Source organism: Schistosoma haematobium, chromosome 2 (genome assembly GCF_000699445.3).
Source record: "Schistosoma haematobium chromosome 2, whole genome shotgun sequence".
In the NCBI taxonomy this organism is placed as follows: Eukaryota; Metazoa; Platyhelminthes; class Trematoda; order Strigeidida; family Schistosomatidae; genus Schistosoma; species Schistosoma haematobium.
This window is the reverse complement of record NC_067197.1, coordinates 33765576-33779977: the sequence shown is the minus strand read 5'-3', so window position 1 is coordinate 33779977 and position 14402 is coordinate 33765576. Positions and strand designations below refer to the sequence as shown.

General features: G+C 38.5%; 1 protein-coding gene across 2 annotated transcripts; it reads left to right on the top strand.

Moving 5' to 3' along the window:
• Positions 1–6323: 6323 nt before the first annotated feature.
• Positions 6324–14402, top strand: RER1_1 (retention in endoplasmic reticulum protein 1). 2 transcript variants are annotated; one of them, XM_051215005.1, is made up of 8 exons: positions 6324–6446; positions 6496–6691; positions 6736–6840; positions 6877–6976; positions 7015–7093; positions 11377–11451; positions 11586–11721; positions 12885–14402. In XM_051215005.1, the coding sequence occupies exons 2-8, from the start codon at positions 6620–6622 to the stop codon at positions 12981–12983; spliced, it is 666 nt and encodes a 221-aa protein (XP_051068192.1). In that variant the 5' UTR covers positions 6324–6446; positions 6496–6619; the 3' UTR covers positions 12984–14402. The 2 variants fall into 2 exon arrangements, with proteins under 2 accessions (XP_051068192.1, XP_051068191.1); XM_051215004.1 differs by lacking the exon at positions 11377–11451.

Sequence of the window (14402 nt, the reverse complement as noted above, 5' to 3'; positions counted from 1 at the left end):
TTGTCAATTTTTTATATGAGCGTGTCTGTGCATTGCATACTACTTTTTACATGACTGTAACTTGTTTTCGTCGAACTATAAATACCAAGTCAAACTTCACCAAAAAAAAATTGGCTCACCAGCCTTCTCTCTTCAGCTTCGTTTCCCTTCGCTTTCCTGCTTCTTATTCTGAATGTCTGTCTGTATAAACGAGTGCTCGAAATTAATTTTTCTAGCGGATCTTATTGCCACTGTCACACAAACGTGGTTAGCCTAGGTAATTTAGGGAGTTAAATGGAATGTTTATGTTCATAGCATATTCGTACTTTCAGAGCAGAGTGAGGAACTGAGGTGCCAAGTGCTAACTCTTGAACTGTTCAAGCCAATTGTCAGTGTTTACCTCTGAACAGGTTTGTAAAAACTCTTTCACAACGTTTTTCTACAGCAAGTAGGATGTTGTAGTGATATTGGTTCTCAACCACACGATGTTTAAAGCTGAACATATAATTAGTGAGAAGATTTACATTCAACATGTAGCACGATAGGGAAGGTAAAAAAAAAGGTGAATGCGTGAACATTCACTCGGTATGTCGCATGGCTCGGCCATGCTGGCGTGATCATTTTCCTGCTCACTCTTTTTCATATAAAATACACTATTATGTCCACAGCCCAAATGTGTTCTCCAGAAGTTCTAAGCATCATATTGTTGATTGTCACTGTAGGACGATTCAGTGCAGAGAATGGTGTGAAGTTCATGTGAAATCATATGGATTAGGTGATCATATTATGACAGATCTACAATTTTAGGATTAGGTCTGCTTGAATATCTGGGTTACCTGCTCCTCCGATCTAGATATTTCATCACGTTATCTGTTTTCTTGTTTGTTTTAGCACATCATTATGTCTATTGTGCTCACAATCTATTCAGGCGCGTTTATGAAATGTTTAAAACCTTTCGCTACATGGGATACAAAAAGGTACAATCAGCGACATCATCGTGACTGGCAATATGCATTTAAACGAATGAACATTATTCAAATATGGATTACCGAACTTCTAATATCTAACTGGTCATCATTCAAAATTGATCGTCACAATCGATCAAGATAAAAGAAAAGGAAACTTGTTGAAATATTGTATGCTGAGAATTCTATGTTGTACCAAAAATATAATGTTGAATAAAGCTAATAATAATAATAATATTCTAGTAGCCAAGATAAGTGTACCAATTCCGAACAGGACCATAATTCAACGATGTCAAGCAAGTTCCAACAGTGGGTGCGGTTGAGCGATTACATGAAATATAAAATGCTGTTCATTACTTAAATACAGTGACTGAGACGTTATATATGGTGTCACTATGCTAAAATTTACTGTACAAAATCAACAGGAAAAAAGAACAACAAAAATAATAATACCATCTTTAGCGATTGAGTTATTAGAATTTTACGATAATATATCAGCAATGAATAATCTCCATACTTTTGATTTTCATTGCACTGACCCTCAACAAATTGCACTGCGGTGTTTGAACGAACCAATGATACCTTGATACTTGTGGATTGCTCGATTTCAAATGCCAAATACAACACATTCGTTTATGCCTGTGTCTTAATTCTTAATTCAATTGCGTTAATTATGGGATCCCTAGTTTATGCGATAATTTAAATACGCGTGAATATTGTACTGCGTCGCGATGGAGCCTGCGATGGAAAAGTTAGATATTCATTCAACTTCGGAAGCTTTTGAGGATTATTTGGAAAGGTTTAAAATCTGGAGCATGACAAAGAAAGATGTTAAAAGTGATAAAATTGTGGCACATATCCTGACATTCATTGGGAGAGAAGCGTACAGCTTATTAAAAACTTTGGCATATCCAGAAAAACCTATCTCACTCCCTTACGCAACTCTTAAGGAGCTATTATTAAATCATGTTAAGTGCACCAGTTTCGAATGCTGTGAAAGGGCAAAATTCCATAAGATGATTCGTCAAAATGACCAAAACGTTCGGGAATTCATCTTTGAATTGCAGAAACAAGCTGCCAAGTGTAATTTGAGTGATAAACTTCATGTGCAACTGAGAGATCGATTAATTGCAGGAATTTACATACCGGGTTCGGAAAGAGAACTGTTAAGAATGCCAAACTGTTCCTTTCAAGATGCTAGAACTGCGTGTATTAACTACGAGGCAGTGAATGAACTTGATATCCAGTCGATGAATATTTCTGATACTTTGCTTAGTCGTCATGATGAACTACAATCTCGGGGTCAATCAAACTTGCGTTCGTTTAACAGTGATTCCTATTCTCGTGTAAATATGAAAGCAGTTTCAACTAAGAATTACAAAGCAAATCACAAAGGTGAGATCAAGTTTGGTAAATGTTTATCGTGTGGAAAGTTTCATTCTCGTAATTCATGTGCATTTCGTAATGCTAAATGTTTTAAATGTGGTAAGATAGGACACATTCAATCAGTATGCAAAGTTACTGTCCATTTTGCTTCAAGTAGTACTAAATGTTGTAATTTAAATCTCAATAATTCGAATGTTTCTAGTGATCGTTTATCTTTGTCTACCATTTCGAAAGGTAATGCTCATATTCAAAAGTGACTATATACATTGCTTGGTTCATTTCATGACTTTATTGTGGACACAGGCAGTATGGAGTCCATCATTTCATTCAAGAACTTGAAATCTTTAGATCCTAACGTTGTGGTACGACCCGCTGAAGTATCAGTATTAGGGATTACTGGACACATACTGCCCATACGAGGATGCTGTGAATTGCTAATAAGAGATGATAATTTTTCATACATACCTTGTGAATTTTTAGTTAGCGAAACAGGACTGTCAATGCTGGGTTTAAAGGATTTGAAAAGGCTTAAGGTGGAGTTGTCCTTCCTAGTTTCTAAAGAAAATTCTGATACTTTACTTAAAGATTTGATAGCTATGTGTGCTAAGTGCAGTGGAGGTATGAAAATTCAGCCTATAAAACTTCAAGTACAGGGTGATCCAGTCGTTCTTAAAAGACGAATAATTCCTTATGGTCTTCGAGAAGCAGTACATAAGACATTAAACGATTTGTGTGCGAAAAGCATAATTGAACCAATTCAGTCTTCAGCATGAGGTATGTAGAATTATGGTCTACTATGATATCTGAACTCCCGTTTGTTGAAGCAAACGTGCACGACGATTGAGGTTGAAGATATTCTAAATCGACTTCATGGTTCTAAAGTGTCCTCGGAAGTTGACCTAAAAGATGCTTATCTTCAAATTCCTTTAGATGAATCTTCATCTATTTTGACGACAATTAACATTCCTTTTGGTCTGTTCAAATACAGTTTCCTTCCATTTGGTCTAAGTTGTTTTCCAGCCATATTTCAGGAAGTTATGAATAAAGTAGTTAGTGATCTTGAAGGTGTTGAAGTTTATCAAGATGATCTCATTATTCATGGCTCTAATAAGGTAGTTCATGACCAGAGACTTATTGCGTCGTTTAATTGAGAAGAATATAACAGTGAATCCAAATAAGTGTTCATTTTGTGTATCTAGTTTTGAATGCCTTGGATACCTAGTTGATGGTAATGGTTTTAGACCAGATATGAAACGACTAGCTCCACTGACAAATGCACCGTCTCCAAAAAATCTTACGGAATTACGTTCACTAGTGGGTGCTCTTCAATACTATTCCCGTTTTATTCCTAATTTTTCTTGTCATGTAAATTGTTTATTAAATATGTTGACATCCAATTCATTCAAATGGAGTGAGGAACAAGAGTCATGCTTACGAAGTCTACTGAAGTTTCCTCAAAGTGATGCTGTTCTTCGAATCTACTCCCCTAGTGTACATTCTGCGCTTACTACTGATGCATCACCTGTGGGTATTGACGCAGTTTTGGAGCAGGAAGGTAGATCAGTTATTTGTGTTTCACGCAAACTTACTGTTACTGAACAAGGTTATTCACAGACTCAGTGAGAAGCATTAGCTGTGTTTTGGCCTGTTAAAAGACTTCATAAATATTTATTCGGAAAGAAATTCACTATTGTTACGGATCATGAAGCTTTAAAGTTTATTTATCATCTTGAAAAATCCTTAGCACGTTCCTCAGCTGCTATGGTTCAACGATAGAGCATTGTTTAAAGTGCATGTCACTATACGGTTCAGCACAGAAGTGCTAAACTAATTCAACACGTTGACTACATTTCTCGACAGTCGTAACAAGATAGACCTGTTAATACTTCAGACTGTTTGTTAGTACAACCTTTACCAGTGAGACGTTCAGATTTCATTAGAGAAACTCGCAGATATTTTGGATGTATAGTCAGTGCTATACGGAAAGGCTGGAATACTAATTTGAAACGTAGATTTCCTGTTTATGTTTCAAAGCGGGATGAGCTATCTACTACTCCTGATGGTATTCTGTGTTTAAATGATCGTGTTGTCATTCTTCCTTCATTGCGTAAATCTGTTCTTGAAGATCTTCATAGTGATCATTCATGTGTTGAGAAAATGAAGTCCTTGGCAAGGCTCACATGCTGGTGGCCAGAGATAAATGCGGATATATGTCGTACGGCAAACAATTGTGAGAAATGTCATCAGTTGATAAATCATCCTTGGAAGTGGACGCCATGTCCAGTATCGTCTGAGGCCTGGCAAAGAACTCATGCTGACTATTGTGGTCCGCTTCTTGGTAAATACTATGCACTAGTAGTGATTGATTCTTGTTCAAAGTGGCTCGAAGTTTTCTTCACAACTTCACCAAATTCTAATTTCACAATCCAAGCATTAAGAAAGGTGTTTAGTCGAGAAGGGGTTCCTATGGTGTTAGTCTCTGATAATTGCTCTCACTTTATTGCAGATGCAGTCACTACCTGGTTGAACGGTATAGGGTGCAAACATCTATTTACTGCTCCCAGACATCCGTGTTCTAATGGTCAGGCAGAGAATTTTGTCAGGACATTAAAGACTGCTATTGATTCTGTAGCCGCCTCAACATTTAATGAGCTGGAGAGGGGAGTAGATACCTTTCTATTGCAATATAGAAATGCCAGACATTCGGTGACGAAGGAGACTCCAGCGAAACTATTGAAAGGAAGAATTCTTCGGTCGAATATGAGATGTTTGGAGTCTGCAGAAGTTACATACTATCGAGGAAATGATCTTTGATCATCTACGGGTATTGTTCTGAAGAACGTCGGAAAATCGATGGTGTGAGTTCTAGACATCAACGACTTAAGTACACACAGTCGACATGTTGATCAAATACAATTTCAGGAACCAGGTGAGTCAGTTCCAATTTCGGTTGTTAATTCTAATGCTAATGAGCACATTCTAGATAATACAGAATCCTTATCTAATACAATGTCAGACAGACTTAGGATGAATTTGAGAAGAAAACGTAAGATTGATTACAGACACCTAGACTCCAATTTAAGCCGTGGCGGATGTGGTGTTTGAACGAACTAATGATACCTTGATACTTGTGGATTGCTCGATTTCAAATTCCAAATACAATACATTCGTTTGTGCTTGTGTCTTACTTCTTAATTCAATTGCGTTAATTCTGGGATTCCTAGTTTATACGATAATTCAAATACGTGTGAACATTATATGCACCCACTTTCAGCCAAGCCAATATAGTGAAAGGAAAACTATCGAGTTTCACCATAACCAAATACATTTATGAAGTAATAAATTCTTAACTCCATTCACAAAGGACGTTACTCTCTGTTAAGGCAGTTCGACCAGAAATTTAGCTCTATCAAACGTGGATGGAGAAAGAACGTCTAATTAGTGTACTGGAGAAAGTTTAAAAGGAAAAGACTGGAATGTATCACAGATGAAGTTTATTCAAAAATCATATCGAAGTTATCGTACACATTGAATAGTACTGCAACAGTAAATAAGTGCCGAAAATAAGTAGCTCTGTAAGTTTTCGACATTGGATGCTGAACACGTTAGTCTTAATGGACTCACCTAGCTGAAGGCTCATGGTCATTCATCCGCACCAGATCACGAGTGGGAACGCCGTGCTCAACAACCCCTGCAATCACTAAGCAGATTAGATCAGAGGATCATCGATATATTGATAGTCTATCAAATATATCTTCGAACCTCATCGCTTCTGACTTTTGATTTCACTTGGTGGGTACGATTCATAGTAGAAGGTGTTACTGGTTAAAGCGTTGTCAAACTCCGAATACCTGTGGCATCTTCAGTACACGAAAAACCTTGCAAAAAAACTTGTGCGAACAGTTTCATGATTAGAATCTGTAGGTTCTGAGAATCTTTGTTAGAAGTAGGAGAACGTGGACTTTCTGAAACTTATTCACTCATCCCTCCGATAAACAATTTTTAACCTCCAGATTCAAAAACAATGGGATGAAGAATAAACCTCTTTGTAATTGCTCTCTCTCTTGTACTTTTCGAATTCAGGACCCAAGGAATAAACAATTTTTTTACACCTCAGTAAAGCTTCGTGTTTGAATAGTCAAAGTAACGACTTTTTCTCTCGCAGATTAGGGAGGGTTTTCCAAACCTGTGTGAGTTGTTAAAGTGGTGGCAGTTTGCGAGCCTATCGACTAAAGTCGCTGTTGGATGGTCTTTACCACGAATAACGGATATCATTCTAAATCTTTATCATGAAGCTGGATCAAACAAGTGATGAGTCGTCGAATACATTCCTGTCGAAGGTTTGTCGCCCGGTCACTGTGGTTAGTTAACGTTGAAGTACATTATCCTTAATATCATTTGTCAGATGCACCAAACCATAATCGATAAGCTCTATCCGTATAGGATAACTAGATGGCTGTTTGCATTGCTGTTATTTGCTATTTACGTGCTCCGGATAGCAACTATTCAGGTGCGTCGACTTATGTTACATAATGTTTATATTCAGGGCTTTCATATAGTTAGCTATACTCTCGCAATATATTTGTTGAGTTTATTCATATCATTTATTTCTCCAAAAGTAGATCCTGCTGCTGCAGATTATTCGGGTAAGTGTATGCTATTCATATTCCTAAATGGCTACTAGATGAAATCCCTACACTTCCACGAACTGTAGGTGAAGAGTTCAGACCTTTTATACCAAGATTACTTGAATCAAAATTCTGGTAAGACTCTGCTTCCTAGTTTTTTTGTGGTAGGTTATATGTATTTCGAACGTTAGTTTTATATTTTGATTTATCCATACACGCCATACGTATTAGTAATACGTAAAACAGTTCAGAAACGTAATTCACATGACTACTACCTTAATTGATTATAATTTAGCAAAATTTTCGTAGTATTTTGTTTCACAAAAGAATACTTCCATTATTCAGTGGTGGATATATATCTATCGTGCTACTCTTTTCCGTTGATCATGATTATTTCAGCATCATTCTGAGAAGGTTGAAATGCAGCTGTTAGTTTTGCCATTAAGAATCTCAGCTGATCTAATTTCGTCGCTAGTTTTGTAGTGTTTTACTGTGCTAGACTACGTTTCTCATTATTGTCAACACTCATATTATCGTCGATCAACGTATTGCTGCAAACATCATCTGCAACTAAAAACCAGTTTTGAATACAGTCCCATCTAGCGAATTCGGCAGAGATCTAATGCCAAGAGAAAGCGATCCCTGTCGGTTCGGAGTGCATGTGGCGATTTCCGAAGACTTGATAGGTTACTATGACACCAAAGCCCCTAGCGTGTCGCTTGATATAAGGACAGTCAATATTTAGTATATAGCATTGGTACAAAAGGTGCCAAAACATGCACCACACAAATCATTTGGCGTGAGGGCTGGAATACTGCTCGGGCACCCAAGCTAAAGCAGACGGTTTTCTTGCCCCCAAATGCCCTGGTGTGGCCGAGAGTGGGGTTGGCCCGCCCTTCCTCTCAAAATGCTTTCACACGGCCACGCGTATACAACCTCTGCTAGGGAAGTCTTGCTCACTGCCTTCTCGTGGCGGGGGTGTTGTTTACGAAAATGAGAGAACAAACAGCGAATGTCCGGCGCTTTATCCGGATCCCAAACCAATGGTGCACATGGGCTCAAGTATCCTGAGGGAACAAATGGCGTATGAACCAATCGTTGGTCACCGGCTACCACGAGACTATATCTCCTCACGATGCTCGATTGCCTTGTGTGTCAGACCTTTAGGCCAAACGCTCGGGATGTGGCCCCCTAAGAAAACCACCTGCTTCGGTTTGGGCATCCGGACAGTATCACAGCCAACACACAAATAAAATGAAATGGTGATATTTATTGAAAATTCTATTCTCGCTTCGATTTACAGTCAAACGATTCACATTATTATTATTATTTACTATGTCATTTACTCACTCTCTTTTATTCCCACTTTATGTATTCCTATTTTTCGACTTATACAGCAGCTCGCCTATAGTGGGAACTCGGTTCTATCTGAACGTTCTCGATTCACTGCCTGGTTAAAAATTGTATGTTACCACCAAATACGAATACTGAAGCAGTTTTTCTGAAACCACGTGCACCATTCAAACTGGCTGCCTTCAACGTTCGCGCACTTATGCAGGTCGGACAACAGATGGGGCTGGCTATGTCTTTGGAAAGTCTTAATATCGACGTTTGTTGTCTGTCCGAGACCCGTATTCGAGACTCTGATGAAGTGCCACAAGTTCGCTCTCCATCTGTCGCTTCAAAAACCTTGTTTTATGTGCGTTTATCCGGGGTCCCTGTGGCATCTTCGTCTGGTCTTGCTGGCGTTGGTGTCGCACTAAGCGCTAGAGCTGAGGCAGCACTAATCGATTAGATCCCCATCAACAGTCGGCTATGTGCTGTTAGATTAGAAAGTTCCACCAAAGTGAGAAGAAATCGGCGTGAGAAACAATGTCTTTTCGTCATCTCCGCCTATGCCCCGACAGATTGCAGCCCGGATGCAATCAAGTATGAATTCTACCACCAGTTATCTGTTCTTCTCCAGAAAGTGCGTTCGGCAGATATTGTAGTACTAGCCGGAGACTTGAATGCTCAAGTCGGGCGTCTAGACACAGAAGAGAATCGTTTGGGTGGCCTATGGGGACTTGCTGGTCGCAGGACAGATAACGGAGACCGTCTACTGCAACTGTGCACAGACCACAACCTGTTTCTGGCTAGCACTAACTTTCGGCACAGTCATCGCCGATGTGCCACCTGGCGTCCTTCCTCTGCATCTCAAGCATGAACTCAGATTGGTCACATCGCGATCAGCTACCGCTGGCGTGGTTGTTGTCCAGGACTGCCGCTCCTTTTGGAGTACACATCTGGACTCTGATCATGCCTTGGTCTGCGCCAATCTTACCTTACTTTTCAGTGGCCAACAAAGTGACCGCCACCAACGGATTGATGTCAGCAAGTTTGTTGGAACTAAGTATCGAACCGAGTTGGCTTTTAGGCTAGCTGTCATTCCACCCAAAAATAAAGATAAGCAACTTCATGACGCCATGACAATGGACGCAATCAGAAGTAGCCTGAAGCAACCCAGTGCTTATAAGCGGGACATTTTGCAAAGATGCAAGCGGTTTTACTCGCCATTTTGATGGCGTCATGAAGTTGCAACCAATGCTCATCTATACTATTCGGTGGGATGGTAGCTAGCCTAGAAGCTAGCTCGGTTCGATACTTAGTTCCAACAAACTTGCTGACATCAATCCGTTGGTGGCGGTCACTTCGTTGGCCACTGAAAAGTAAGGTAAGATTGGCGCAGACCAAGGCATGATCAGAGTCCAGATGTGTACTCCAAAAGGAGCGGCAGTCCTGGACAACAACCACGCCAGCGGTAGCTGATCGCGATGTGACCAATCTGAGTTCATGCTTGAGATGCAGAGGAAGGACGCCAGGTGGCACATCGGCGATGACTGTGCCGAAAGTTAGTGCTAGCCAGAAACAGGTTGTGGTCTGTGCACAGTTGCAGTAGACGGTCTCCGTTATCTGTCCTGCGACCAGCAAGTCCCCATAGGCCACCCAAACGATTCTCTTCTGTGTCTAGACGCCCGACTTGAGCATTCAAGTCTCCGGCTAGTACTACAATATCTGCCGAACGCACTTTCTGGAGAAGAACAGATAACTGGTGGTAGAATTCATACTTGATTGCATCCGGGCTGCAATCTGTCGGGGCATAGGCGGAGATGACGAAAAGACATTGTTTCTCACGCCGATTTCTTCTCACTTTGGTGGAACTTTCTAATCTAACAGCACATAGCCGACTGTTGATGGGGATCTAATCGATTAGTGCTGCCTCAGCTCTAGCGCTTAGTGCGACACCAACGCCAGCAAGACCAGACGAAGATGCCACAGGGACCCCGGATAAACGCACATAAAACAAGGTTTTTGAAGCGACAGATGGAGAGCGAACTTGTGGCACTTCATCAGAGTCTCGAATACGGGTCTCGGACAGACAACAAACGTCGATATTAAGACTTTCCAAAGACATAGCCAGCCCCATCTGTTGTCCGACCTGCATAAGTGCGCGAACGTTGAAGGCAGCCAGTTTGAATGGTGCACGTGGTTTCAGAAAAACTGCTTCAGTATTCGTATTTGGTGGTAACATACAATTTTTAACCAGGCAGTGAATCGAGAACGTTCAGATAGAACCGAGTTCCCACTATAGGCGAGCTGCTGTATAAGTCGAAAAATAGGAATACATAAAGTGGGAATAAAAGAGAGTGAGTAAATGACATAGTAAATAATAATAATAATGTGAATCGTTTGACTGTAAATCGAAGCGAGAATAGAATTTTCAATAAATATTGTCATTTTCATTTTATTCGAAAGGGAGAGTTGACTCCCCACTCTCGATCGAACTAGGGTATTTTGGGGCATGTTAGGTACATAAGCGTCTTTAGATTTGCATACAGTAATTGCTTCATTTCAGATAGATGAGTCACTGCCAGATCTATGAAACTTACGAAAGCTTAGTACTTATTAACCTGGACATACTGACTACTTTTATGCTTTAGCATATGAATCAAGAAACGGTTGGTCATTCCTAAGGTTGTGCCACAGGCATTGTGCCATCAAGCACTAGTTATAACGAATCGAATCATTAGAAATAAACATTTATTTTGTTTTGAAAACTTATTAGTAAACTGGTTATTTCGATTCTTTGTGTTATAGATTAAGTCTGGTTAAAGTGTCTCTTATCTAGTTACTATTTTTCCTACTTATATCACTTCGACGACTTCATGAGGTTGGGAGATTACTTTGATTAACCAAAGTGAAACCCTATCAAGTCACAAACTCACTGACATCTATTTTTACTTATGTCTTGGTTTTTACTGGTAAAGTCTGTAGTTGTAATCCAACCATACATTTCCTTTTGTTTATTATCTGAAGATCTTGTTTATTGTTTTCGATTCTTCGTTTTAAGTTTCTTGGTTTTGTCATTAACTCACTAGGTTTCTCTTCTATTATGCTAATGATAATTGTAATAGCCGAGTATGTAGTCACAACAATTCCTATATTGCTTCCATGTAAGTTGATTGTCTTCATTTAAAACTAGCTCTATTTGGAGAGTGTGTTAAAAATCACTTTAAAGATACCCAACATCTAAACCCATCATTCTCATTCGTGTTAGCAAACGACTGCATTTCCTAATACATTACAGGCTCTCCACCGTCCGTGCCGTTGCAGTCAGTATATTTTGCACATATCTTCCATTCTTGGATATTCCAGTATTTTGGCCGATACTAGTAATGTATTTTATAATGTTGTTTGCTATTATGATGAAGAAGCAAATTAAGGTTTGTTTTATCACTTTTTATAATATTTACTTATGTGCAGTTAATATTGCCTATTTGTTTAATCCACTATTCGTCCTATCAGTTTGTTTTAAGTTTTATAACTCCATTGAGTTTCACGTGGAAAACTTCAGATATCAAATGCTAACTTTTCGTTACCTTTTATTATATTGTTAGGTGCGATATTCAGGTTTTGTAGATCAGTTCACGTACTGTGGCAATGACTATTTTACCCTCAGGTTCCACAGAAGAATATATACATATGTGTTTGTTGATAATGTTCCATAGTATTGTTCTATTCATATATTGAAAAGCTTTTCAAACCCTAATTATTTAAGAAAGACCATTTACCCCCTATTTCTTGATAACTTAACGCGTTAAAAGTTCGAGTAGCCGGATTAGAGTTTCACTCCGTGTGATGGTTAGTAATGCTACCCGACCTTCGAAATTGAAGTAGATAGATTGAAGTTTAAACCTGCGACCTAATGGTTAGAATTTGGTTACTGTGGTTATAGAGCCACCATTTCAATAATCTGCTGTTTGCTATTTCATTTCAGCTACTCAGTTCTAGTCATCATAGAACCTGGCACAAATGTACATTTCCCTAAGCTGCCACACTACTTCAATATAGCAAAATAAAATTAATAATTGGCGAATGGGTAGTGTTAATATTAATGATAAAATAATTAAATATGGTTCTAAGAAAAGAAACAAAATGAGAAAATTAAAAGTATTCACTGATATTGAGAATATTCAAACGAAATCAATGAATAGAACTTTATCCTTTATATACTATGATACAATCAGGTCACTCAGGATTAAAACTGAATCAGTACACCAGTATCCAACATATAAATAAAAAGACTACCTCAGGTACTCTATTGTCAGTTAGTACCTGTTGTATGCTTCAGTTAATTCATTCGGACAATTGGTTCACAAAATGAGATGTCAACTTATTGTGTGACTGTTTGCATTTAACGACAGTCAAATTCAACTACGGATGGCTACGTTAATTGTAACATTTAAAAGGTACTGACAACTTGTTCTTGTTCTTCTCTGTCAAATACATCATTCAGTCCATCATTATTTATTCCATTGCTTTATAAATATGTAACATTTAATCATTTCTGTTGCTTGTTTGACTTTTTTTCTTTTGTACGATACAGCATATGATCAAATATCGCTACGTTCCATTTACTTATGGGAAACCGAGACCTGTCGGATCAAACAATAAGGAACAAGCATCTCCTGTGATTAACTCATGACATATAGTTATAAATAAGTTGTCTTCTTATCTCTCTAAATCACTGTGCTTCTTCATCTTTTGTTCATTTTCGGTATTTGTACATAGTTGTTTTGATCTTATCTTTGACTGTATATGAAGTTTTGATTGTATTTTTATGCTTTAAAAGAGGATGTTGATTACTGAAAACTAAATTGTCTTTGTTCTAAATCACGTAGTTTGTATATTTCTTTTTGTCGTTGAAAAATCTCTTGTTCTTTTCTTGAATAAATTTTAAAGCACAAATCCAGATATTTTCATTTTACATAGGTATGTACGGTAACTTCGGTAACCGAAGTTGTGATACCTTTGTTTTACACATTTCAAGATACTTCTATCTTTTAAATACCCTCTATTTATGGCAATATACTTGTTCCATCTCTTCCTCCATTGTTCTAAGCATCTTTTGCGATCCTCGAAAGTCAAACCCTTCTAGCTATCTCCTTTTCTGTTTTATTTTCTTTACATCGTTTTCATTCCCCCATTTTCACAGTCGTCTTGGATTTCAGGAATAAAAGCCCTAAGTCTAGTGAATAGAGTAATCGAAATATATAATGGGAACTTACGGTCAGTCACTGCTGATTGTCCCGACAAATGGCCGTATTACTGGTGTCCATCAGGATCAGATAAATTACGAATATTTTTCTTAGCATTTCATTTCCTGCTTTATTATTATTAGTTATTATGTCCATAAATAACAATCTTAGTAACTTTATTCATATATTCACTGGATAGACTATACGTCCCATCAGTTTAACCAGTTCAGATTAATTAAGATTCATTTCACTGCTGATAAGTTAATTGTACAGAGATGGTATTAATTCGTGATTGTTACCGTTTAAGTTCGTACATTACTGTACATTGGTTACACCATTTTCTTGTAATGTGACAGTCATTTTGTTATTGGGCATCAACGTCTTTCTGTATCTATACTTTGATTATATAACTCGTAGTTAGCCTCGAAACTAAGCTGCTAGCTCGCTTAATGGAATCATGTTATTGACATGGTCCTGAAATCGTGTCTCAAGTTGAATTTCACTCAGTCACATGTCGTTATACCATGATCATAATAATGGAGAGTCATAATGGAAGCCTGTTACTCCTCGTGAAGGAGCATAGGCCGCTCACCAGCATTCTCCATCCAACCCTGTCCTGGGCAATCCTTTCTAGCTCCGTCCAGTTGTTATTCATCCTTTTCATATCTGCTTCTATCTCCCGACGTAATGTGTTCTTTGGCCTTCCTCTTTTTCGCTTCCCTTCAGGATTCCAAGTTAGGGCTTGCCTCGTGATGCAGTTTTGATGATTTGCATAATGTATGTCCTATCCATTTCCATCGTCTTTTACTAATTTCCTCTTCATCTAGAGGCTGGTTTGTTCTCTCTCACAGAAGGCTATTGCTGAT